Source organism: Poecilia latipinna, unplaced genomic scaffold (genome assembly GCF_001443285.1).
Source record: "Poecilia latipinna isolate Pla-1442-1.1 unplaced genomic scaffold, P_latipinna-1.0 Scaffold1722, whole genome shotgun sequence".
Lineage (NCBI taxonomy): Eukaryota > Metazoa > Chordata > Actinopteri > Cyprinodontiformes > Poeciliidae > Poecilia > Poecilia latipinna.
Genome location: NW_015114338.1, coordinates 200,413 through 222,078, shown reverse-complemented (window position 1 = coordinate 222,078; position 21,666 = coordinate 200,413). Strand labels below are relative to the sequence as shown.

Here is a 21,666-nt window from a genome sequence, read left to right as displayed (position 1 = left end):
TTAACATCAGTCTGTGATTCAGATATTTTTAGGCCAGCAGAGAAGGCCTTGCAGGCCCTGACGGCCCACCACTGATTGAACAGCATGTGGAGAGACTCAAGCATGTTGAGTAACATGGACGTATGCCATACTGTATGTTAAAATTAGTGTATAAGCTAAAATTAGCCAAAATGCTAATGTTAACCTAAATGCTGGCAGTAGCATGTGGAGCATCACTAGCATGTTTTTTTTTTTATTTGTCTTACTCCATTCAGTATGCTAAACATGTCTAATTACTAAGAAAATTAGCTAATTGCTAACTTTAGGGAAAAGGCTAAACAATGTCTCATAATAGCTCATGCTTCACAAGGCAGTCACTACCCTTCTCTATGTAATGCTATGGCAGGCCCCAATGACAACAACTCTGAATTCATTGTTCAAGAAAAAGAAGAAAAAGAAACAAAACCTTGTATTAAAAGTTATTTGTGTTTAGAGTAAAATCATATATCCAAATATCCTCTATCAATCCCCTCCAATCTGACTGAGCTTGATCTGTTTTGCAAAGATGAATGAGCAAAAATTTCTGTCCTTAAATGTGACGAGTTTGTGAAGACAGACCTCAAAAGATTTTTAGTTTAATTTGAAGCAAAAAGTTGTTCTAAAAAGTATCGACTCAGCATGGCTGAATACAAATATTTCCTGTACAGATTTGATTTTTTTAAAATAAAGTTATCCTTCCATTTCATTTGGGTCTATCTCATAAACAAACAACCTAAAAACTAAAGTCAGAGTGAGAGAAAGTGCTTTGGTGGTGCATTCTGAATCCTTAAAATGCAAACATGTTCTGAAGTGCATCACTGCAGGACGGTAACCTTCCTTACCAAGAGCTGGGTCAGCACACTCTTTGTACATCTGGGGGGTGCAGAAGGAAGCGTCGCCTGCAGCACAAGCAACACACACATGAATGCATTCCTCTGTTTCGCTTGTCCAAGCATCCACAGACATGTATTGATTTAACTTCAATACCGCAGATGTCCTACCAGGCATGTGCACCATGCGGCAGTTGCAGTTGTCCACCAGGTAGCGCGTCTCGCAGTCTATGCGGCAGGCGGTGATGCTGTAAGTGTCGAAGAAGTCTGAATCCATGGGCGTCACCTTACAGTCCCCCCAGGGCGGAGGAAGATATATGAGCTGTAATGACAACAAACATGTCTGGTCTTCATAAATCAAATTAAACCTTTAAAAGCTGAGGATGAAGCAGTTTGAAATATGAGGAGGATTAAATAGTAGGTAAAGGAAAGAGCAGCATGGACGAAAGATAGGCTGCAGAAATTGATTAAAAATTAAAAATCAAGAAAGTAAAACAGTAAAACAAACTGGGCTGTATTTTCTTACTACGATTAATACCATGTAGTGTCATTCTTTCTTATACATAATCTCAGGTTATCTGATGAAAAATAAGGCAACATTTTGTTGTAATTGACAAATACATTTCTCTTAAATGCTGCTAGTTAGTTTATTACTTATTTTCAAGTGGAAAAACTAAAAAGATGAGATGCTTTGGATGCTTATTTATCAGAAAATGTTCAGATTTTAAATCTATGCAGTCAAGAAAAACATCAAATCAAAAAATCAAACCGACTATTTTTGCATCGATTTTCCTATATTTTTTGTTTCTCATAGTCAAACAATGTCTGCAATTGGGAACTGCCAGCACGCACTGACCGGCAGGACAAAATTACCAATATTTCAAAATTATTTATCATAAGTTTGAAATATTTGTATTTATCATTAACATGTTTTCATTTAAAAGTGTTAAAGCTGAACTTTGCAGGCAGGAAAGTTTATGCAGCTTAGTACTTCATTAAATAAATTATACCTTCTTTGTTGTTGGGATTTTGACTCGAAAACTGATAAAACACAAAGAATTAAAAATGATGTCTGATTTTATAATTGATTTTTGAAGATAAAAGTCTTGTGTCTCTTCAGTTTGTTTGGTGTGTTTTAAATAGGCTGGAATCAAACTGTTTGATTGGTAGAGGACTGATATGCTCCAGATATTGGTCGCCCATTACATCACCCCAAAGATTTAGGAATATTATCAACATCATGACCTGCACTGTATAGTAACAGATGGTTCTTTAAGCTGCATTTTTTTTAAAAAAGACTTCAGTATCTGTTTCCTGCATACTCTGGTGCACATAACTTCATTTATGTTATGTGCACATAACATAAATGTTATGTGCACATAACAAAGGTGAAAAACAAAGGTGAAAAAAGGAGGCAGAAATCTACGTTCCAGACTCTAGAGTTCGTACCCGCTGTTCCTGGCAGGACACAAACGTCTGGAATCCTGGTGAAACACCAAATCCTAGCTGGTCGATGAAGGACGGCTCCTCCTGACTGTGTATCTGAACTTTGATCCCAGCTTCAAAGGAAGTCTCATCTGAGGGGAGACAAAGGTGAAGAGAGTGTGAGATAACTGATAAGAGATAGAAAAAAGGAGTAAGCTTACACGAAAGACTTTTTTACTAGAGAAAACTTTGAAATTTTCTAGAAAAACAACACATTTCTAAGGTTTAAAAGTAGAAAATTACTAGAAAAACAGACATTTTGAGATTAGTCTCAGAAAATTCCTAGAAAAAACAAGAAAATGTTTGAGTCTGAAATGTTGAAAACTTTCTAAAAAAAAAACTTGAGATTAATTAAGACATTTTCTGGAAAATCAAGAAAATTCAAGGGTTCAAAAGCCAGAAATTTGCAAGGAAAAAAAATCTACAATTTTTAGATTAATCTTAGAAAAACAAGGACATTTTGGAGTTTGAAAAGTTGAGAAGTCTCTAGAAAAATGTCAGAAATTTTGACATTAATCTTAGAAATGTTCTAGAAAAAACTAGGAATTTTTTGAGTTGAAAATGTGAACGTTTGCTATAGAAACAACTCGGAAAATTTGAGATTCATTTAAGAAGTTTTCTAGAAAAAAACAATGAAGTTTGAAACTTTTGAATCATCAAACATTTCTGAGTTTTGAAGCTAAGAAATAATAAAAAAATATATAATCTTGTTTTTTCTACACACACACACACACACACACACACACACACACACACACACACACACACACACACAAGGGTCTCTGACCTGTTTCTCCCCAGACTGGCAGGTATTCATCCTGCTGGATGTCCAGCATGAGCTCCAGTCCGTTTCCCATGCCGCCCTTGGTGGTGATGAGCGGAGGACTCCCATCTCCACCGGCGTTGAAGGTGTAGCATTTCCCGTAGCGAGTGAAGACCTAAAGTGACACAAAGGAAGTTCAGAAATGACATGTCATGCTTTTCCACTTGGGGTCAGTGTTGCACTCACTTTCTGGGGTTTATGTGTGCATGCGTTTAGGTGTTGGTGATAACATGTATATGTATTTGACAGATAAAGCATGACAGAAACAGAGAGAGGAAAAACTGTGGGAGAAAGAGGAGCAGGAGGAAGAAAATGGTAAAAAGAAGCGTTTTTTCCCCCCATGGCTGTGTAAGTTACACAATCAGCCCAGTGAGGTGATGGAGACTGGCAGTCTGGCGATTTAACATTCCCTCGCTCGCTCTTTATGGCACTTATAATGGACCTGATGTTACCATGGAGACCAAGCATCCCAGCCAGGAAGAATGCTGCTTTAATTTTCAAGGAAAGCTGAGAGACAGATGTTAAATCGGGCTTCTGTGAAATACGAACAGCACCCAGTTTCATAGAAACCAAACAATATCAAGCAGTGAAGGACTCTTGCATTAGACCGTTAAGTGCTGCGTGAGTCACATAAACCAAGGCAGGGAACGACGGAGAGTTGGGATGCAAAGTGAAGAAGACAGAGCGATAGCGGGAGTTTAGCCTCTGATGCTTGGAGCAAGCTTTTGTTCGCCATTTTTTTTTGCCACAGACTGACATATCTATGATTAGAGGGAGCAACCCAAACAAGTAATTGCCGAGAAAGAGTTTGGATCTCGCTGCAGGCAGTTTAAACATTTGGGGCCATCTATCATGAAAAGTCAGCGAGGGACTGCTGCTGGTTGCAGCAGACGCAGACATCAATCTGAGGTGGAGAAAAACATTCAGCGCTGAAAAGGCGATGGGAAGGCACATTAGGCCTCGGTATTTACTTTGTTTTTCAAGTGCTGCACACTGAAAATATGCAAAAATGAAAATGTGAAGGGAGCACGAGTGCAGGACTGGGAGTAATTGGAGTTTATGTGTTTTCTGTGTCTTTTGAAAGCATCACAAAAATATTCACACCCAGCTCGAAATGGGTTCAAACGGCTGAGTGCAGCAATTTTCACAGCAATTACAAAATGTGGTTTTAGCTCCGAGTGCAAGTCTCCAAAATGACGGCATAAATGCACCAAGCTCAATGGTGAAGCTGAAAGTGTTTCATTTGCTGCACATTTGTAGTTTTCATGCTGCAAGCTGCAATTATACATAAAAAAGATACATCTAAATTTGTACATCTTCTAAATGTTTGAGTTTGCCTCACTGCAAATGCCATCATTATGTCGATTTAATGAGAAGCTGGTTGGATGCTGATAAGAAAGATGACCAAGGGAATTTAACATGTTAATACAAACTGTAAATTAACATCTTCACAAAGCAACATAATCTCCTCCAGTTTTTGCATCAGTTGTTTGCTTTATTATTTCTGCACGATTTATTAAGCAGATTGCACGAAACGCACACAGTGGCAGTTTCGCTCATTAAGTCCAATGGGAGAAATTTACAAATATTTCTATGTCAGGTTGCAGTTCTTCAGCCACAAACTAAGTAAAAAGCATTTATTAATATTTTAAGTTCGATAAAAGCTTTTATTATCAAGACAAGCTGCTTTAAACTAAGAAGCATCTGCAGAAATCACTTATTGATTCAGTCAGATGTTCTGGTTCAGGTCCAGTTCTCTCTTATATCAAAATGTGCCAGATTATAACAATTGTTCAAACTAATAATATAAATATATTGAGGACTACTAATTTATAATTATGTAATTATGTCCGAATAAAAAAGTTAGTGTGTGATTGGATTCACAATCCTCCATGAAAACACAGTAATTTACATAAATTCTTAAAAAAGATTTCCCCATTAAATATGTAATATTTCATTTAAACATTGAACATTTCTGGAATAAGTTTTGCACACTTTGCATATTAGTTCCTACAAATATTGCGGTGCACTTTCTTCCACTTATTGCAACACAATCTCTCAGGAAATCACTCTGTCACCACTGACAGTCACTCTGGCAGCCTATTTTATAATTTCAGAACAATTTATATTCTGTGAAATCACACTATTTATTAAACAAAGCAACCAACTAACACAAAATACACAAATTTGTAATTTAGGATTCAAAAACTGCTAGACTTTTTGGATCGAAAAGACTTATTTTGTCCAAATGTATGGAGAGCCATTTGCGCCAAAATTAACTAAATAAATAAATGGGTTAAATAAATAAAAAATGAGTAAAATAAATCAAAAAATGAAGTAAATGAGTGAAATAAATAAAAAATTTGTTAAATAAATAATTTAGCTTTTTCATTAAACCAATTTTTAATTTATTTATTTTTCATATTATCAATTTCCCAATTTCTCTTTTTCATTTATCTATTTGTCATTTATCCCTTTATCCATTTACCCATTCAAATGAAGAACAAAAAGGACAAAAAAAGACGTCCGTATTCGACTAACTGGCATACCCGTCAATCCAGCATACTTCATGGTAACGCGCATGCGCACATCGATGTTACGTCACATACTGCTTACACATACCGCCGATCCAGCAAGACTTGTAGTACCGTAATTCCGCCACATGTTGCGCTGTCTGAAAAATTCCAGCAGTTTCTGAAAGGGGAGACGTTGCGCTTTCCAGCCAATATCGGGTTATTACGGTAATATACCGTAGTGTCTTTTAACAGACTGTAAATTGTGAAAATAGCTTCCTAGATGTTGAAAGTTCCAGTTGTTATGGGCAAATATATTTACTCACAGGACATTTAAAGAACTGCGTGCAATTAAAATAAGCAAACATATCCGAGCGGACTTTTTAAATTTAGGACATAAAGGGTTTTAAATAACGATTAAGAAACCGGTTTGGGATTCCCATCTCAGTGCTGTGTGAGGAAAAACAACAGGCAAAATAAAATATTGCCGTCTGACAGTTTGAAAGCGTAATGTTGCTGTGGTTTGGTGTGGAAGAAAATGTAGGTGTCAAATGTTTCTGGAGTGAAAGGAATGAGTCTGAGCTGATGGGAGCCTGGAGAAGACCAGAAATTGGAGAACACTGTTGGCAGGCACTGAAATTCAGTATGAATAGATTTCTGTCTGGAGCTCATGAACTGCCAGGATGCGTTGTAAAATGACAAAAACTATTTTTCAGCCAGGTATTGTTTGAGAGTCTTTAAGTCACAAACCTGCCAAGAGGAGAGACGCCACAATGTAAATATTCGAGGTTAGTTATTATTGGTCCCAAACAATCCCAGCAGTCAGATGATTTATTCTGTGTTGGCATCACGTCACGTGTTCGTCATTTTTGGTTTGTTGCATCTACTAAACAATATTTGCAACACAAGACACATTACATAAAATAAAACATTTTGCAGAGTTAATCCTCACTGGTCAAAGCTGAATATTTAGAAGAAATATGTTCAGTAACTCTGAGGTTGTTGAAATATTTCAGTGTTGATCGGCTGACTGACGCTGCTGCCTTTGGAGTTTAAAGTCTCTTCATGAAAAACCGTCTTCCTTTTCTTTTCCTCTTCTCTCTGCTGGAGTTGGCGCTCTCTACACACTCATTTTCACCTATTGATCACACAGCCTGATGGCTGGCTCAACATCTGTAAAAGAGGAAGGACTCTGTCCTTTCTCCTGCAGTCGGAGGAAAAATGCGTTGACCGGCACGGCATAAACAAATCAATCATTGTATAAATGTTAAATGGTGTATATGAGAGGTGCATAATGTTCTCCAGCAGTGTGATCGATCCACAGATGTGAGTTTATTTCAGGCGACACTCGGCCTCAGCTGTAGGCTACACCAAAACAAAGTCTGTGGAGCTTTTCTGCACAATAAAAATGGTTTTCAGCACCAGAATAAAAAAAAAAGTTATTTATTTCAATCTGTAGAACGTAGAAACTACAAATCAATCCTTCCTGACATTCTGTAATTAATTATCTTCTATACTTCAAACAGACTGTAATGTTTGTAGCTTTCTGATCTATAAAACTGTCACTCACATGTAATTTTTCATGCATTGAAAAGCTCTCAACAGAGCTCAGCGGTAATAAGTCATTATGCACATAATTATGTATATCTGTTTTATATACCCATGTCAGGTTTTCAAAGAATCTCTAAAAGGCTAATCCTTGCACTTTGCCATCCATTTGGCAAGGTCTTAATACAGCCTTCCAATCTGCGACTGGCTAAAAGACGTCTCAGAAGGCTACGTTCAGTCCATTAGCGCTCTCCCTGTTTAATAGGGGCGGTTTTAAAGACTTGAAAGCTGTCTCGGTGAAGTGCAAACACTTTCACTGTTATTAAGGTGTATTCTTCAACACCTACCGCTGGGAAAGGCAAGCAAGGAGCAGTCAACAGTGACCAGAGCGACAATAAAAGCTAAAGAGCGTTACAAAAGCAAAACAGAACAAATTCAATCAGGATTTCAGCTTAAGGAATACAAAATAGCAAAAACATCTCTGCTTTTCTTCATGTGTATGAAGCTTCTCAGACATTTTTTTAGGCTGCTAGCTTGCTGCCAGCTGTTTGCTAGTGTTAGCATGCTAACAGCATGTTGAAATGTTTATGCACAGCATTTATTTTAATGTGTTACGGTAGTTACACGTCCACTGCTAATGGGAGCATGTCTGAAGGATTTGGTTGCACGGCAGAATAAAATATTTATGGGGACATCATAAATCAGAGACTATGAGATTATTGTCCTCTTGTTCTGCATAAAATATGCAAATAAACTGGTCTCACTTTTTACTTCTCTGTTTGTTAACTTCTAGATGGTGAAAAATTGATTGCCAGAAACAAAAATGGCCTCGATTTGCAAAGGTGTGATGTTTTTGTTAGTGTGATGTTTTTGTTGTTGTCTCTCTGCGATGTCTCTTAGAGAAAACACTGGTTTGGGCCCACAGTGCTTGAAATGTCGAACCTTTTCTCTTTTTGTTTGTGTCCACAGCGGTTTTCACATAAGTTTAAGATGCATTTCCTCTACTATGTTAATTGTATTCCTGCTTTTTCTGTCACCATTACGTTTTTATCAGAAGTCAATAGTTGCTTCTCATACAAAAGTAACTAAGTAGAAAAATTGACCTCAAATTTGGTTTCAGTGCCAAAAGTAGCTACGATTTTTCACATTTTGTCATCTTTAGCCACAACGTTTGTTAGGTTTCATCTGGTGGACCAAGTTGTACATAACATATTAAAATCTGATGTTGCTGCTGAATCAATTCAAACTATTTTTTACTTCAATTGCAGCTGCAGCTCTACACACGTGCAAAGATTGAATTTTTTGGTACATTTTTCCTCGCAAAATAGCTTAAGCTCAGACAGATTGGATAAAGAGCCTCTGTGTGAACATAAGTTTTCAAGCCACCACAGACTTAACTGGATTTGAAACTGAATTGGGTCATTCTAACACATTTATACGCTTTAATTTAAGACCCTCCACTGAATCTCTGGCTGTACAGAGTTATTATCCAGTTGGGAGGTGAACTTTTGCACCATCCTGAAGTCTTTCTCAATTAGCACCAGTTTCCTGGCCTATGTTGAAAACAGCGTCTTTTGTTATGGTGAAGGTAGGTTTTAAATTAGGGTAGTGATTGGTAATTTTCCACCAGACTTTACATGTAAAACAAAAGTTAATGGTTTCTTCTTCTACATGGTTACCGTACCATGGCTACTGTCTTTCTTTCAGCCACAAGTTATTTTTTTAAAATCCAACTGAAACAACTGAAATAAATACTTTTCAATCAAATCTACGGTATCTTAGTCATCTCTAACAACACAAAAAGAGACGAAATATCTGGCATTAAAAGGAGTTCATGCATATACTTCTGAAAATAATGCAAACAAATGGTTTTTTTTTTAGAGATGGGAGATATACACTGTAAAAAAAAAAACATCTCTAATTTGTAAAATACGGCAGCTGTGATTCCCAGAAACTTACCGTATACCGTATATACAGGTTTTATATATTTATACGGTAAAATTCTGGCAATAACAGCTGCTGGTATTTTACCATAAATTAAAGATGTGTTTTTTTATTATTTTTACAGTGTACTCTATTGTCACACTGTAAAACATTTGAAGGTGGTTTAACTTGAAAATGAAACTCCACCTGCTGCCTTAAAAATGCAATTAAAGTCAACAATTAAATTATTTTGGTTTTAACTCAGAAATTAAAGTTCATGAAGTTGATTTAGTAACAAACACAAGTTGTCTAAACTTAGTTTTTTAAGTTCATTAATCTTGAATTGTGAGTTTCAACTTAATGCTGCAACTAAAACCACTTAAGTATTTCAGAATATTCAAGGAAAAAAAAACTGCCTTCACCTGCCACATTTCTCTTTTATTTTACTCACAATATCAGGTTAATATAAATACTTATTTTACTTTAGAATAATCTAAATTCTTTTTTCATATTGCATAAACAAAATTTGAGTTTTATTAAACATCACAATGAATTCTGCTCAAAAACATTTAGTGTAAAAAGGACCTTATCTTCAAGCATTAAAATAAACATTTGCAAACAAAAGAATCAGATCAACGTAACGCACTTCCATCTCAGGATACAAAAACAAGCCGCTAAGAATTCTGAGAAATAGTTCCCACTCCTGTCTTTATCTTCTTTTAGTTTTTTTTTAAGTGCTAACCTAAAAACTTTAGTAAGTTCATTCCACTGTTGGAGGTTTAACAAAATGAATAAAAAGTTAACGCAACTTTCTGCTGTAAGTTCATCTTTCACAAACTCACACATTTAAAAGTTCAAAATCTAAAACTCGCTAAATTTATTTGACTTAAAGTGCAGGAGACAGCAGACACAACTAAATGCAGCTCAGATGTTTTACAGTGCAGACAGTGAGTACATTTTAACCTTCAGGTTGGTCTGCAGGCCTCACTAAATATCAGTCTGTTGCACTTTGCATGCATAATAGAAACTTGTCCTTAACTTAATCCTCTCTGCAAATATGACATTGAGAAAAATCTTTAAAATATGCATTTTTACCTTTGGAATGCTCAACTCCACCAACTCATCCAAATAATTTTTATTCTTTGACTTACCTTAGAAACCACTGTGTAGTAAATTTAGCATTCTGTGTCTCTGTAATATTCAGCAGGCGGTTTTGAAGGCCGCCTCATTGTGATCGCTCATGTTACCAGAACAAAGATGGAAATAAATAAAAGCCTCAGAGCAAAACCACACGCTCCTCCTCCGCCATTAGGGCCTGGATGAATAGCTGACTCACCAGACTAATAGCCAGGTGGAACCGAAAGCAGCTCCAAAGGGAGAATAAAATATGTGCACAGGATGTTTGTGTTTTCCTGTCTTAATAATGACAAGACTATGCAATATTTTCAGTGTCGGAGTAATCCTGAGTCACCATCTGTCAAAATAAAGAAGCTAAAGAGTTGATAAAAATACAAACTGTGTGCTTTAATTAAAGCGCAAAATAAAACTTTCTTTGGGCATCTTAGTGGGGTAAGAAGAGATTTCCTAACAAGCTGCTTCTCTTCGACTTGCTGTGACCAATCAAAGGATGGTTTTCACAAAGAGTGTGTCTGATGAGAGGGACACTCCACCTCACAAACACACCAAATGGGCTCTGTGGCTTCATTTGCTGCTCCATGTTTCCTGACCCTGTTTAAGTTTCTGTATTTCCACAGATGGGCAGCCGGAGAAGCTGCACCAGGGTCAGACTGAAAGTGTCGTAAGAAGACATTTTATTCAAATCTGCATTTAGGTATGAGACTAATGGGCTGAAAGCCTGCAGTGACTCAATCTAATGCATTTTATGAAAACTGTGCTGTACTTTGAAGTGAGATCAAAGGAGACGGGAAGGTATTCTCACAAAAGTAATGTTTTAAACAGACAAAGAGAGCAGATCTGTGTCCTTTTCTACTGAAATGCTTTGCTTTGTGGAGACCAAAATCAGATTAAAACATTTTAATCTAAAGGATGGGAAAGATGCTGTGATGTTAAAGCTCTCCATAAGCTTCTTTAATAGACTTCTGTTAAAATTATGTGGTAAAAAATAAACCAGGAGGATTTATTTCATTTTTTTACACTATTAATATGATCTAAACAGTAAGTTAGCAAAAAAATACTTTTTTGATTTTGGTTCAATTTCAGTGTTCAGTTATGTTGATGTGTCATTTATCTTTGTTTCATTTTCACTTCTGTACTTGTTAAATGTCACATTATATTTGGAAACTGATTTAAAATGAACATTTTTAATAATTTCTTTGCACACACCATGAAAACTAATGATTAGGAGGCCTAAAGAAAACAGTACAGTACATGTACCTTTGTTTAGTTTATAATCCAAATAATTATTCAGTGGAATATTTAGTAACTACAACAAATGATAATATTAAAAACCACAATTTCTATGGAGTAAACTCTAATCCAGGGTAATTTACACTCTGCTTCTAACCACTTCTGTCTGAATTTGGCTGAAATTTGAAGTTTTAAATTAAATACTTTGTATACAGAAACAGATAAAATCTTGGAAAAAAATAGTAAGGAATTCCAAAAGCCAAAACTATTTGCAGAATTTATCGTTCAGACATCGCCCCCGTCACAAGCGCCTAAGCAATGCCTGCTTGTTTTCACCAGCAGGAAGAGCCGCCGCCGCCGCCTCAGAACAGCCATTCGTCAAAGTGATCAAGGTTTATCGTGGCATTAATCACGTCGAAGATGAATGTGCAGCACAGAGAAAACAATCAGCAACAATCAATTACTGGTAAATGCGCAGCCGGAAACAAAACATATTCAGTTCAGTCAAAGAGTTTATTCGTCAATTCAAGACTCCCTTGTTGCATTGTAATTAAACTTTCTGTTGTGTTTAATACCAACCACATGAATGCGACAACGGGCCGATGCTGCACCGTGTTGCACATACATCCATGATCCTTAAACGTTTCCACATTTTCACAAACTTCTATTAGATTAGTGAGACTTTAAGCTTTAAATGCAACGTTAAAAGAAAAGATACATTTTCAGACAAATGTAAATCTTAATCTGGTAAATATTTGTGTTTAGTCCTCTGAGTCAAAGCATGGTAGAGTCTGCTAATACTGAAAGTCTTTTCTTGTATTTATTTACCAGATTTGCTCATGGAGACTGAAATCTTTGTCCGTTCTTCTTTTAAAAACAGTTAAAAATCCATCACAAAGTTTTAACAGGATTTAGGTCTGGATTTTGACACATAGATCTGTTTTTATTGAAATTATTTCACTGCAGCTCTGCCTTCATGCTGTCCTGCATGATGCTGAATCTCTGCCTCTGTCTCCTTAGCAACAGGTTTTCTTCCAGGCTTATCCTCTTTTTAACTCCATCTATCATCTTACTACCTCCAACCTGCTTCCCTGTCTCTGCTGAACAAACGTATCCCCTCAGGATGATACTGCTTCCACCATGTTTTATAGTGGGGACTGGTTCAGGCGACATCCGGCAATAATGCCCCTCTCATATTGTTTTACAGGACTGCAGGCAGGTGAGCAGTCAACATGATTTTTTGTCTTGGGTGTCTCTAAATAGAATGAAGGCATTTGGGTTTTGTGTATTTTATATGGACATATCTGAAGAAAAAGGGCTAAATACATACTTTCCAGATATGCATTTGCAAAGACGTTTCTGAATGAAATGCAAAACAGAACCAGCGGTGATAAGATTTGGAAAATCAGGAAAACAGAAAACGAAGTTTGTAACTCCAGTCATGCAGCTTTTAGATGCAACACACCTGAATCACAAAACTGATTTACCTGCTTTGCAAAAGTCTGGTTGGAGCAGAGATGCATCTAGAAGTTGCAGGACAGTGCAGAGCGAGACAGTGCAAGTCTGGCAGTCATAAATTTATGTAAAAAAATCTACTAAGAGAAGAAAGTTAGTTGGGGGTTGTTTAGGTGATTTATCTGTGGTCTTCTCAGTCCTGTGCAGAAAGGATTCTTAGCCGCTTCAAGGGATTTGTTGTTTGTTTGATTGTGGGAAAAGGAATCTACAAAACCCGAAAGCAAATAAACGGTTTTCCTCTTTTTTTTTGAAGGTCGCAGTCAGAATAATGAATGAGAATTGATCATGTAAATCAGCGGTTTCAGCGCATTGACTTGGGGATCTCATGTTTGCTGCCGCACAGGGTGAAGGGCAGCGCTGCGTTATTTATCACCTAATCGTTGTGAACAGCCGGCACACCTGATGCTTATTGACAGCCGAGCAGTAATGAGAAATCTAAAAGCAGCTGCTGACCTAACTTCTTCATCACTTGTAGAAAATTGCAGCATGTCAAATTGTTATTGCTCAAGAAATCCAACATCAGTCTCGTCTTTGTAAATTAATAACATGAAGCCTTCCCAGATATAGGATTTTCTTTCTTTATGTGGGATTAAAGCAACCGGATACTGCACAATAAAAGTAATTCTTGTCCCCAGGCTCTTCCTTCCTCCCTGGCTTGCATTGTTCTCCCGCGCGTCTCCTGAACTATGATGTTCTTTTCCCTGGCGACTCCGCTCCTTCTCCTGCTCCACTTCCCCACCCACTCCTGCCTCATTTGATGAATATTTCACAGGCCAGTAGAGACAGAGCCTCCTCCTCTCTCATCCTTTTCCCAGAAGACTGTCCAGCTCTCGGTACCCATCACCTTCGGAGGTGATAGAATCATAGTGCTGAGTAAGGGGGCATCCCTGGAGACCGCAGGAAACCAGAAAGCACATTAAAAAAAGAGAGAAAAATGGAAGTATGTGTTCACTAAAGTTGTATCTGGCTTTCAGAGATGGCCTGATCTGAAAGTCAGGACTGTGCTGACCTTCGCTTTATTGGAGCCTGGCAGAGTGAATTTAAAATTAGGAAAACAGCGAAAGGTCAATTAAAACCTTTATAATCACTATAAAACGACGACGGTGCGCTGCAGACATTCGCATAAAGGAGAATATAGTATAAAACGTAATCTGTCCAACAAGGAAAGTGTCGTAATAACATAAATAATAAATAAAAAATTGAAGTATAGCTCATATGGCTGCTTGTTACAGCCTTCAGTGCATTAAAGTTAGTTAAAGTAAGATAACTACAGTACAATCAATGGTGAAACTGTCTGTTTTGAAGGGAGGCAGATATATTTTAACACTATTTAGTGTTTTAATAAGTGAGTATATTTATAATTCTGTAACAACTTAAAACCACCCAAAAACAGGTGCAGTTATACCCGAAACATGTTCATGTCGGGGTGTTTAAACTAGATTTAAATAATATTCTGATTCAAAGTGTGGCAGCAAAATTAGTAGATTTTAATTATGCACCAGTGACTTGTGAGACAGAGAAAGTCCTGGTGCAAAAACACGGCAAATGTTTTTCAAAAATTTGTTCTCTAAATAATCATCAAAGCAAAGCAAACCAACAGAGTAGTTAACTAAACACAGACAGGTTTTCTATATTCAGTCACACGGCTCCTGCAGTTTCTTTTCGATGAGATGCAAAACATGAAAATGTTGGAGAAACTGGAGCTTTCTCACAGCTCAAACAGTCGAGAGGAAAAAGGGTTTCTGCAGCAATTTTTTGTGTAAAAGTCATTTTCTTGTGGTGTTTTTTTTTTAAGTGTATCAAATTAACCACATGCGTTTAGTCACTAATTATCTAACAAATCAATGGAGAGAAAAAGTTGATAAAGATCCGAATAATTCTAGTCAGAAATCCAAATGAAATTATTTGAAATTCAAATAACTTTGCACATCTAAAACTGACTGAGTGATAAGAAGTATTTTAAATTAAAACAAATCTGGAACTTATAAACCAGTAGAAATCTGCAGTGAGCACCTAAAACTGAAATTATTATTTATTTTTATGTTTAAATAATATCTTATAATTAAAATATTTTACTTGGTTTTTAATTGGAAAACTGTGATGAGCATTTCTTCTCCTGAAAGCTTGACACGTCCAGCTAAAAATAGCACCAATGTTTCTTTACAGTAGAAATAAAAGATCGGATATGAATCAGTGAGTAAATAAGGGGAGACGGAAAAACAGGAAATCTGTAACAGAACCACGATGACTGATTGAGCAGAGGCTTTTGCCAGTCTCTGAGGACAACTAATTGATGTTTTAAAGCAATCATGGTAGATGGAGAGCAGCAACACGACCCAAACAGCTGTGAGGAAATTTACTCTACTGGTAACTGAAACATAAAATCAGAGATTTTCTGCTGAAATGTATCAAAACATCTCCAGAGAGCAGACGATGAGCTGAATGTTAAATATAATCTTGGGAATACTGACGAGAGATGTTAGCGCGCTCGCTCACATTCCCCCTGAGAAGCTGAAGATCTTTTAGTTTGAAGTCAAATTTTCACTTTTTACTTGTTTAACATGGACTGTCAAGCAGAATCAAGTGAGCAGAAGCCAAGCAGTGCAAGAAAAGCATGATATATGTTTGAAAATTAAACATCCACAGCCCACACCAGTTAATTGTGACATGGGAATGCTCTTGGACAGGAACTCCCCGGTCAGTGCATCTCGATGAGCCGATCCATATGGGATGCTAAAACCTCCTCTGCCTGCCTCCTGCCTGCACGTCTCAATCATCACTACAATCGCCTACAAATCTCCTGTCAGCCTGCGCGAGCCAGCCATGCGACACACATCCCACGCTCACATTCGGCAGCGTGAGAAATGGCAGGGAAGGAGGAAGACGGTCGCTCCTCTCTGAGCTGCTTCTTCACCAAGTTTCCCTCCTGACTGCACAGAAACAGACCTACCAAGACTCCAAGGTGGCTTGAGTGCAACTTTTATTTACCTACATATGTAGAAATAATAAAATCCTTCAAACGATGAACCAGAATAAAAGTTTAAAGCATAGGTATATGGGGTAAATAAAATGTGTTTTTCTTGCACAAAATCATTCTTATGTAATGAGATTTTAGTCAATTTATTCAATTTTACACTTGCGTGTGAAATTGACTTAAAAAAAAAGTGCAATTATGCAACCGCACATCTTTGAAAAGCATTAGTAGAGCATCCAGTACAACCAATAACGATGCAGCAAGTGGTTTCTGGTTGGTAAGTCAGCAACAAAACACTTTGTCTTTTCCAGCAGCCATTGTACAGCACATACAGCAGTAAAATCAGCTGGATAAATGTGCTGGAGCTCAGCTTGGGTTGCTAGGTAGCGAGCTGGGCTTCCCAGGGGTTGCTAGGTGACGGGACAGTGACTACTGATTTGTGATGTTACATTCAGGTTTTTGAAACGGGTCGTTTTCCAAACGCCAAAAAACATTAATTTATTGCAAAAAACCTGGAAAGTGATTTATTTAAACGCTTAAATAAATCACTTTAAAAGAAGCAGTGGAGACCCGACTGGAAGTACAAAAACGTACAAAATGTTTGTAGCATAATACGTCCCCTTTGCTCTTTGTAATGTTGGAGTAGTTGTAGGTAATTGCACCAAATTACATTTAAGTGTTCAAATCAGCTCTCAAGAAAGTATTTTTAAAAATATAAATTAGCATTTCGCTTAAACAGCGACATTATAATGTCAGTTAATAACCTGAATTGACTCTTCAGGCCAAATTGTGTCTCTGGGTTGAAAAGAATCAGTGTAAGAGTTGTGTGATCCTCACAATCACACCTCAGGGGTTTCCCATGTCGCAGGCACACAGTCCACTCTGCTAATATCCTCGGCCCACTCGCAGCTTCTCTGCAGAAACACTGGAAGAAAAGTATTCTGAGAAGTTTCAAATCGTGATAATTAGATGAACGATGAATATTAAAGTTCAGCCTGTTTAACTCGTATACGTTTCCAAGAATTTTATTTTCTCTCCTACTGATTTTTTGGCATTAAAGGCCTAAATAGTGGAAACGAATATACCTTGAATTACGTTCTGCAGACTTTTTAGGTTTTAGATGTCGTTTGATTTCTTGTTCAAACTTCTTGTTATTGACTGCTTGACATTTTTCTTTTTTAAATCATTTGTGCAGTAATTTGTCTTGTAGATAAAGCAGCTAAAAATCTCTTAATATTAAATAAAATCATCACATTCTGTAGGAATATAGTTTACAGATTCTATATTTAATTTATTACAAGTTCACTGTTACCAGGAATTCATTGTTTATTTATTTTTCTGCATATTTTCTATGCTCAAAGTGCACTTGCAGAGACTTATTACAGCAGTATAATGGTACATGGAAAATCCCATCTTTGATATTAGTAAGAGAAAAAAATGTTATAAAGAAATAATATTTTCTACAAGATCACTGGTTTTCTCTAAGGTCGATACAATTTTTCTCAATATGGACTTCTGTTCCTTACAGGATAAATGCACCAAGGCTGGATTTAAAAAATAAAAATTATGTAAAAATAAAACATGAATATATTTTGATTTTGCACCTCAAACAGGCCAGTAAATGTGAAATGAATTGTGTAGATCAGTGTTTTTCAACCACTGTGCCGCGGCACACTAGTGTACCGTGAGTGATCGTCGGGTGTGCAGTGGAAATTACCCAATCTCACCTACCGTATTTTCCGGATTATAAACTGCTACTTTTTTCCTACACTTTGAACATGCGGCTTTTCTGTGGATTTTTCTTCAACCACCAGGGGGCTCTTTAGCAGGAAGAGAATCATTGGAAGTCAAAAAATTTGAAGGTGCGGTTTATAGCTCATAGTCTGGAAAATACGGTAATTGGTCTTAAAAGATTTTTTGAAAACGAATTAATTATCTGCAAATAATGCCATCTTTGAGTGTCTTGCTGTAGTAGTGACTAGCGGCGTAATCATGTAATTTTCTTACCACTAGATGGCAGCAGGTACAGAGCATTTTACATTAAAACAAGATAATTAGTGATGCATGAATGTTAAACACACACACAACAGTGTTGTGGCCCTGTTCAGGTGTATTTTTGAAGTGACATGTTAAGTGCAATTTGAAATAAGAAATGTAAAATATGATAAAAATAAATTTTTGTGTTTATTTGATTCCTATTCAAGACACGTTGATAAGAATGACTATATACAATATAGGCGGCTACAGAGTATCTTTGTTTACATTTTTGGTTGGTGGTGTGCCTCGTGATTTTTTCAACTAAAAAAATGTACCTTGGCTCAAAAAAGGTTGAAAAACACTGGTGTAGATTAATGGTGTCCAAACTTTTGGCCATTTGGGTCAAATTCGCAAAGTTCAAAGTACTAATGGACCACAGTAAAAATAAAAAAAATTAAAAGAGTTGCAAATGGCTGCATATTTCTCTTAGTATTTCATACTCTTTAGCTCTTAAACTGTCACAGTTATTACATAATAATCAACTCGTTCTGCTTACATAAAGGAGAAGTATAAATGACTTTGTGAAATTTAGTGTAGAAGCTGCAGACTGCAACCGACTGTGAGCATCTCTTACAAACTTGTGATTAAAACTAAACACAGCTGGCTGTGAAATATGCTCTCAGTTTGTGCCTACTGGGCTTCTGCACAAACATACGGAGAGAAGGAGGAATAAATTGTTGGTTATAAACTGAAGGGAATACAATGACGCCCATTTTCTTGCAGCTCTTATGAGTTTATTGTTATCTTACTAGTTGGTTCCTTCATGGATATAAGTCACCATTTGTTTTCTGTGCATAATGCATTTGTGTCTTTTGGTTTTAATTTAATTGAGAACAGTCTGGGGAAAAGACATTCAGTCACATTTAATAAATTAGAATAAGTGTCCAGATTAAAATGTGTAAATTCAGAGCAATTAGGAAAAAAAATGAAGTAATGTGGATAATATTATTACTGCTATTATTTTTGTAGGTGTTTTCGTTTTTTTTTATGTTTTCTTTGTCAATTCAAACAAAATTCTGTTTGTTCTTAACTAAATCTAATTAAATCTGAATCAGAAATTTAACTTAAATAGAGATTACATCGATGGGTTAACTATTAAAAGAGTGTGTGTCGTTTATTGGATTCATGTAATATGTGTAAGGTTATGTAGGCGATGTGAAGATAAATGGATAAAAAGTGGGAATATAGATAAATTTGCACTTCCACCCACTGCCTTGAATATGTAAAGCAAAGGTTTTGACATTTTGCTACATACTGTAAGTATTCTTGTACATATTCATGAAGTAATACAGATTTTTATAAAAAGCATATTTTCAATTTTAAACTGTGATTTCCTAAACAGGTTTGGAATGTTTTCTGTTATTTGTTGCTTTTTTACTTTGAGTAGTTTCACTATGTCAGTGAATTTGAATAATTTAGATTGTACAAATAGTGTGTTAGTATTACCTCGATATCCCACCTTATGAATTATTGCTCTTTTTTGCAGTGTTGTTAATGCCTGCAGTGCAGTTTTGCTCCAGATCTCTGCGCAGATTCTTAAATAAGGTGCGAAGCTTTTGGTTTATGACAGACTTGACTTATTTAACAGAGATATGTTTTGAGACTTTACCTGGAGCATTTCTGAATTTTGAATCAATAATGACAATTAAAAATGTATCTTCATCAGCTCTTTCAATATTCACCCCTGTATCTACATTCCTCTGTGTGATCGGCACTTCCCAACTAATTATTTCTGTTTTATTCAGGTTTAAGGAGAGCTTGTTTTCATTTAACGAGTTGCATCCTTTAATAACTGTTTATCTCAGGTGCAATAGGGAATGAATACATGAATTATGAACAATGTGGGACTAAGCACTGAGCCTTGAGGAACTCCACACATAACGTCCAAATATTTAAAACAAACATCTCCCAACTTCACAATAACTATGAAACCTCTTCATTCCATATTGTCACCTTTTGTACTAATAAATTAGGATTCACTGTGTTAAATGTTTTTTTTTTGTCAACCAGCTATTGAACATGATTTTTAATAAGCTCAGATTTCTGTTAAAAAATGCTTTTATTGGTCTGATGTAATGCTCTAATCTCAAATGTTTTAATTTGCTGTAAACAGAAAAGCATCATAATTAACATTGATAACAGATAGAAAACATTTGTCTGCCATTATTCTGTCATTTGTTTCACTTAGTGAAATAAGTTATTGAAATAAATGAACTTTTCAGCGATGCTCTAATTCACTGAATATGAATGAATCCTCCTGAAGGCCATTAGATGTTTCGTTTAAAGGATTTGTACATTTTTTTTCAGGTCAGGGAAAAATTATTTCTGAAAACAATCAAAAGACTTTTAATAAATTGGGTTGAGGTGTATGTATGTTTGCACAGAGGTTTGTAAGTAGTGTTAAGATTTTCCATGTATTTTGTCTTCCTGTTGGGTCTTGCTCAGGGAAAATTAGCACAAATACAAGCATAGATTTATATAGCTTTTTATATTTATTATATGTCAGCATTACTGCATCATTTCCTCATTGAAATATTTGGCTTTAAGCTCAAATAGAAGAATAAAATCAACCACTTCCAGGAGGAAAATTGCAGCACAAACCCCGTGACTGAACAAATGTAGTTTTTGTGACGGTTGATCTCAGCTTCAGCCCTTCTTGACTCACAGGAGCGCCGGTTGCTTTGCTGCTCCTGCCTGTTTACTGCTGCACTGTCAGAGCAAACTCTGCTCTGTGCGATGCAGCAGCTCACAATCGGTCTGAAAGAGCTGCGACTGAGGAGAGCCCGGTAATGACGGGTTATTTCTGTCGAGTTTAAAATAGACCACATGGCCAGATGATTGCATGTCCGCCTGAGACGAGGACGGAGTGTTACCTGTGTGCGAAACGTGACTCTCCGTAATGGATGCTGCTCGTTGTACACTTCCAGTACGACGTCTGGAAACCCACTCACCACGGGATTTAATGATGGACTTTAATTAATGGGTATCTTCAGTTGGAATCAGGCTTGGAATTAAGTTTGGAATTAAGGTTGGAATTAGTTGGAATTAGGCTTGGAATTAGTTGGAATTAGGCTTGGAATTAGGCTTGGAATTAAGGTTGGAATTAGGCTTGGAATTAAGGTTAGAATCAGTTGGAATTAGGCTCGGAATTAAGGTTGGAATTAGGCTTGAAATTAGGCTTCGAATTAAGCTTGGAATTAGTTGGAATTAGGCTTGGAATTAGTTGAAATTAGGCTTGGAATTAAGGTTGAAATTAGGCTTGGAATTAAGGTTGGAATTAGTTGTAATTAGGCTTGGAATTAAGGTTGGAATTAGACTTGGAATTAGTTGGAAATAGGCTTGGAATTAGTTGGAATTAGGCTTGGAATTAGTTGTAATTAGGCTTGGAATTAAGGTTGGAATTAGACTTGGAATTAGTTGGAAATAGGCTTGGAATTAGTTGGCATTAGGCTTGGAATTAGTTGTAATTAGGCTTGGAATTAAGGTTGGAATTAGACTTGGAATTAGTTGGAATTAGGCTTGGAATTAGTTGGAATTAGGCCTGGAATTAAGGTTGGAATTAGGCTTGGAATTAAGGTTGGAATTAGTTGGAATTAGGCTTGGAATTAGGCTTGGACTTAAGGTTGGAATTAG

General features: G+C 36.5%; 1 protein-coding gene across 1 annotated transcript in view; it reads right to left on the bottom strand.

Moving 5' to 3' along the window:
* Positions 1-693: 693 nt before the first annotated feature.
* Positions 694-21,666, bottom strand: part of LOC106964808 (acid-sensing ion channel 1-like) — a 79,479-nt gene continuing 58,506 nt past the window's right edge. The window contains exons 3-6 of the mRNA XM_015060518.1: positions 3,121-3,271; positions 2,298-2,425; positions 1,020-1,170; positions 694-917 (exon numbers count right to left, since the gene is read on the bottom strand). Coding sequence (XP_014916004.1) covers positions 709-917; positions 1,020-1,170; positions 2,298-2,425; positions 3,121-3,271 — 639 coding nt within the window. The 3' untranslated portion in view covers positions 694-708. The remainder of the gene's footprint in view (positions 918-1,019; positions 1,171-2,297; positions 2,426-3,120; positions 3,272-21,666) is intronic.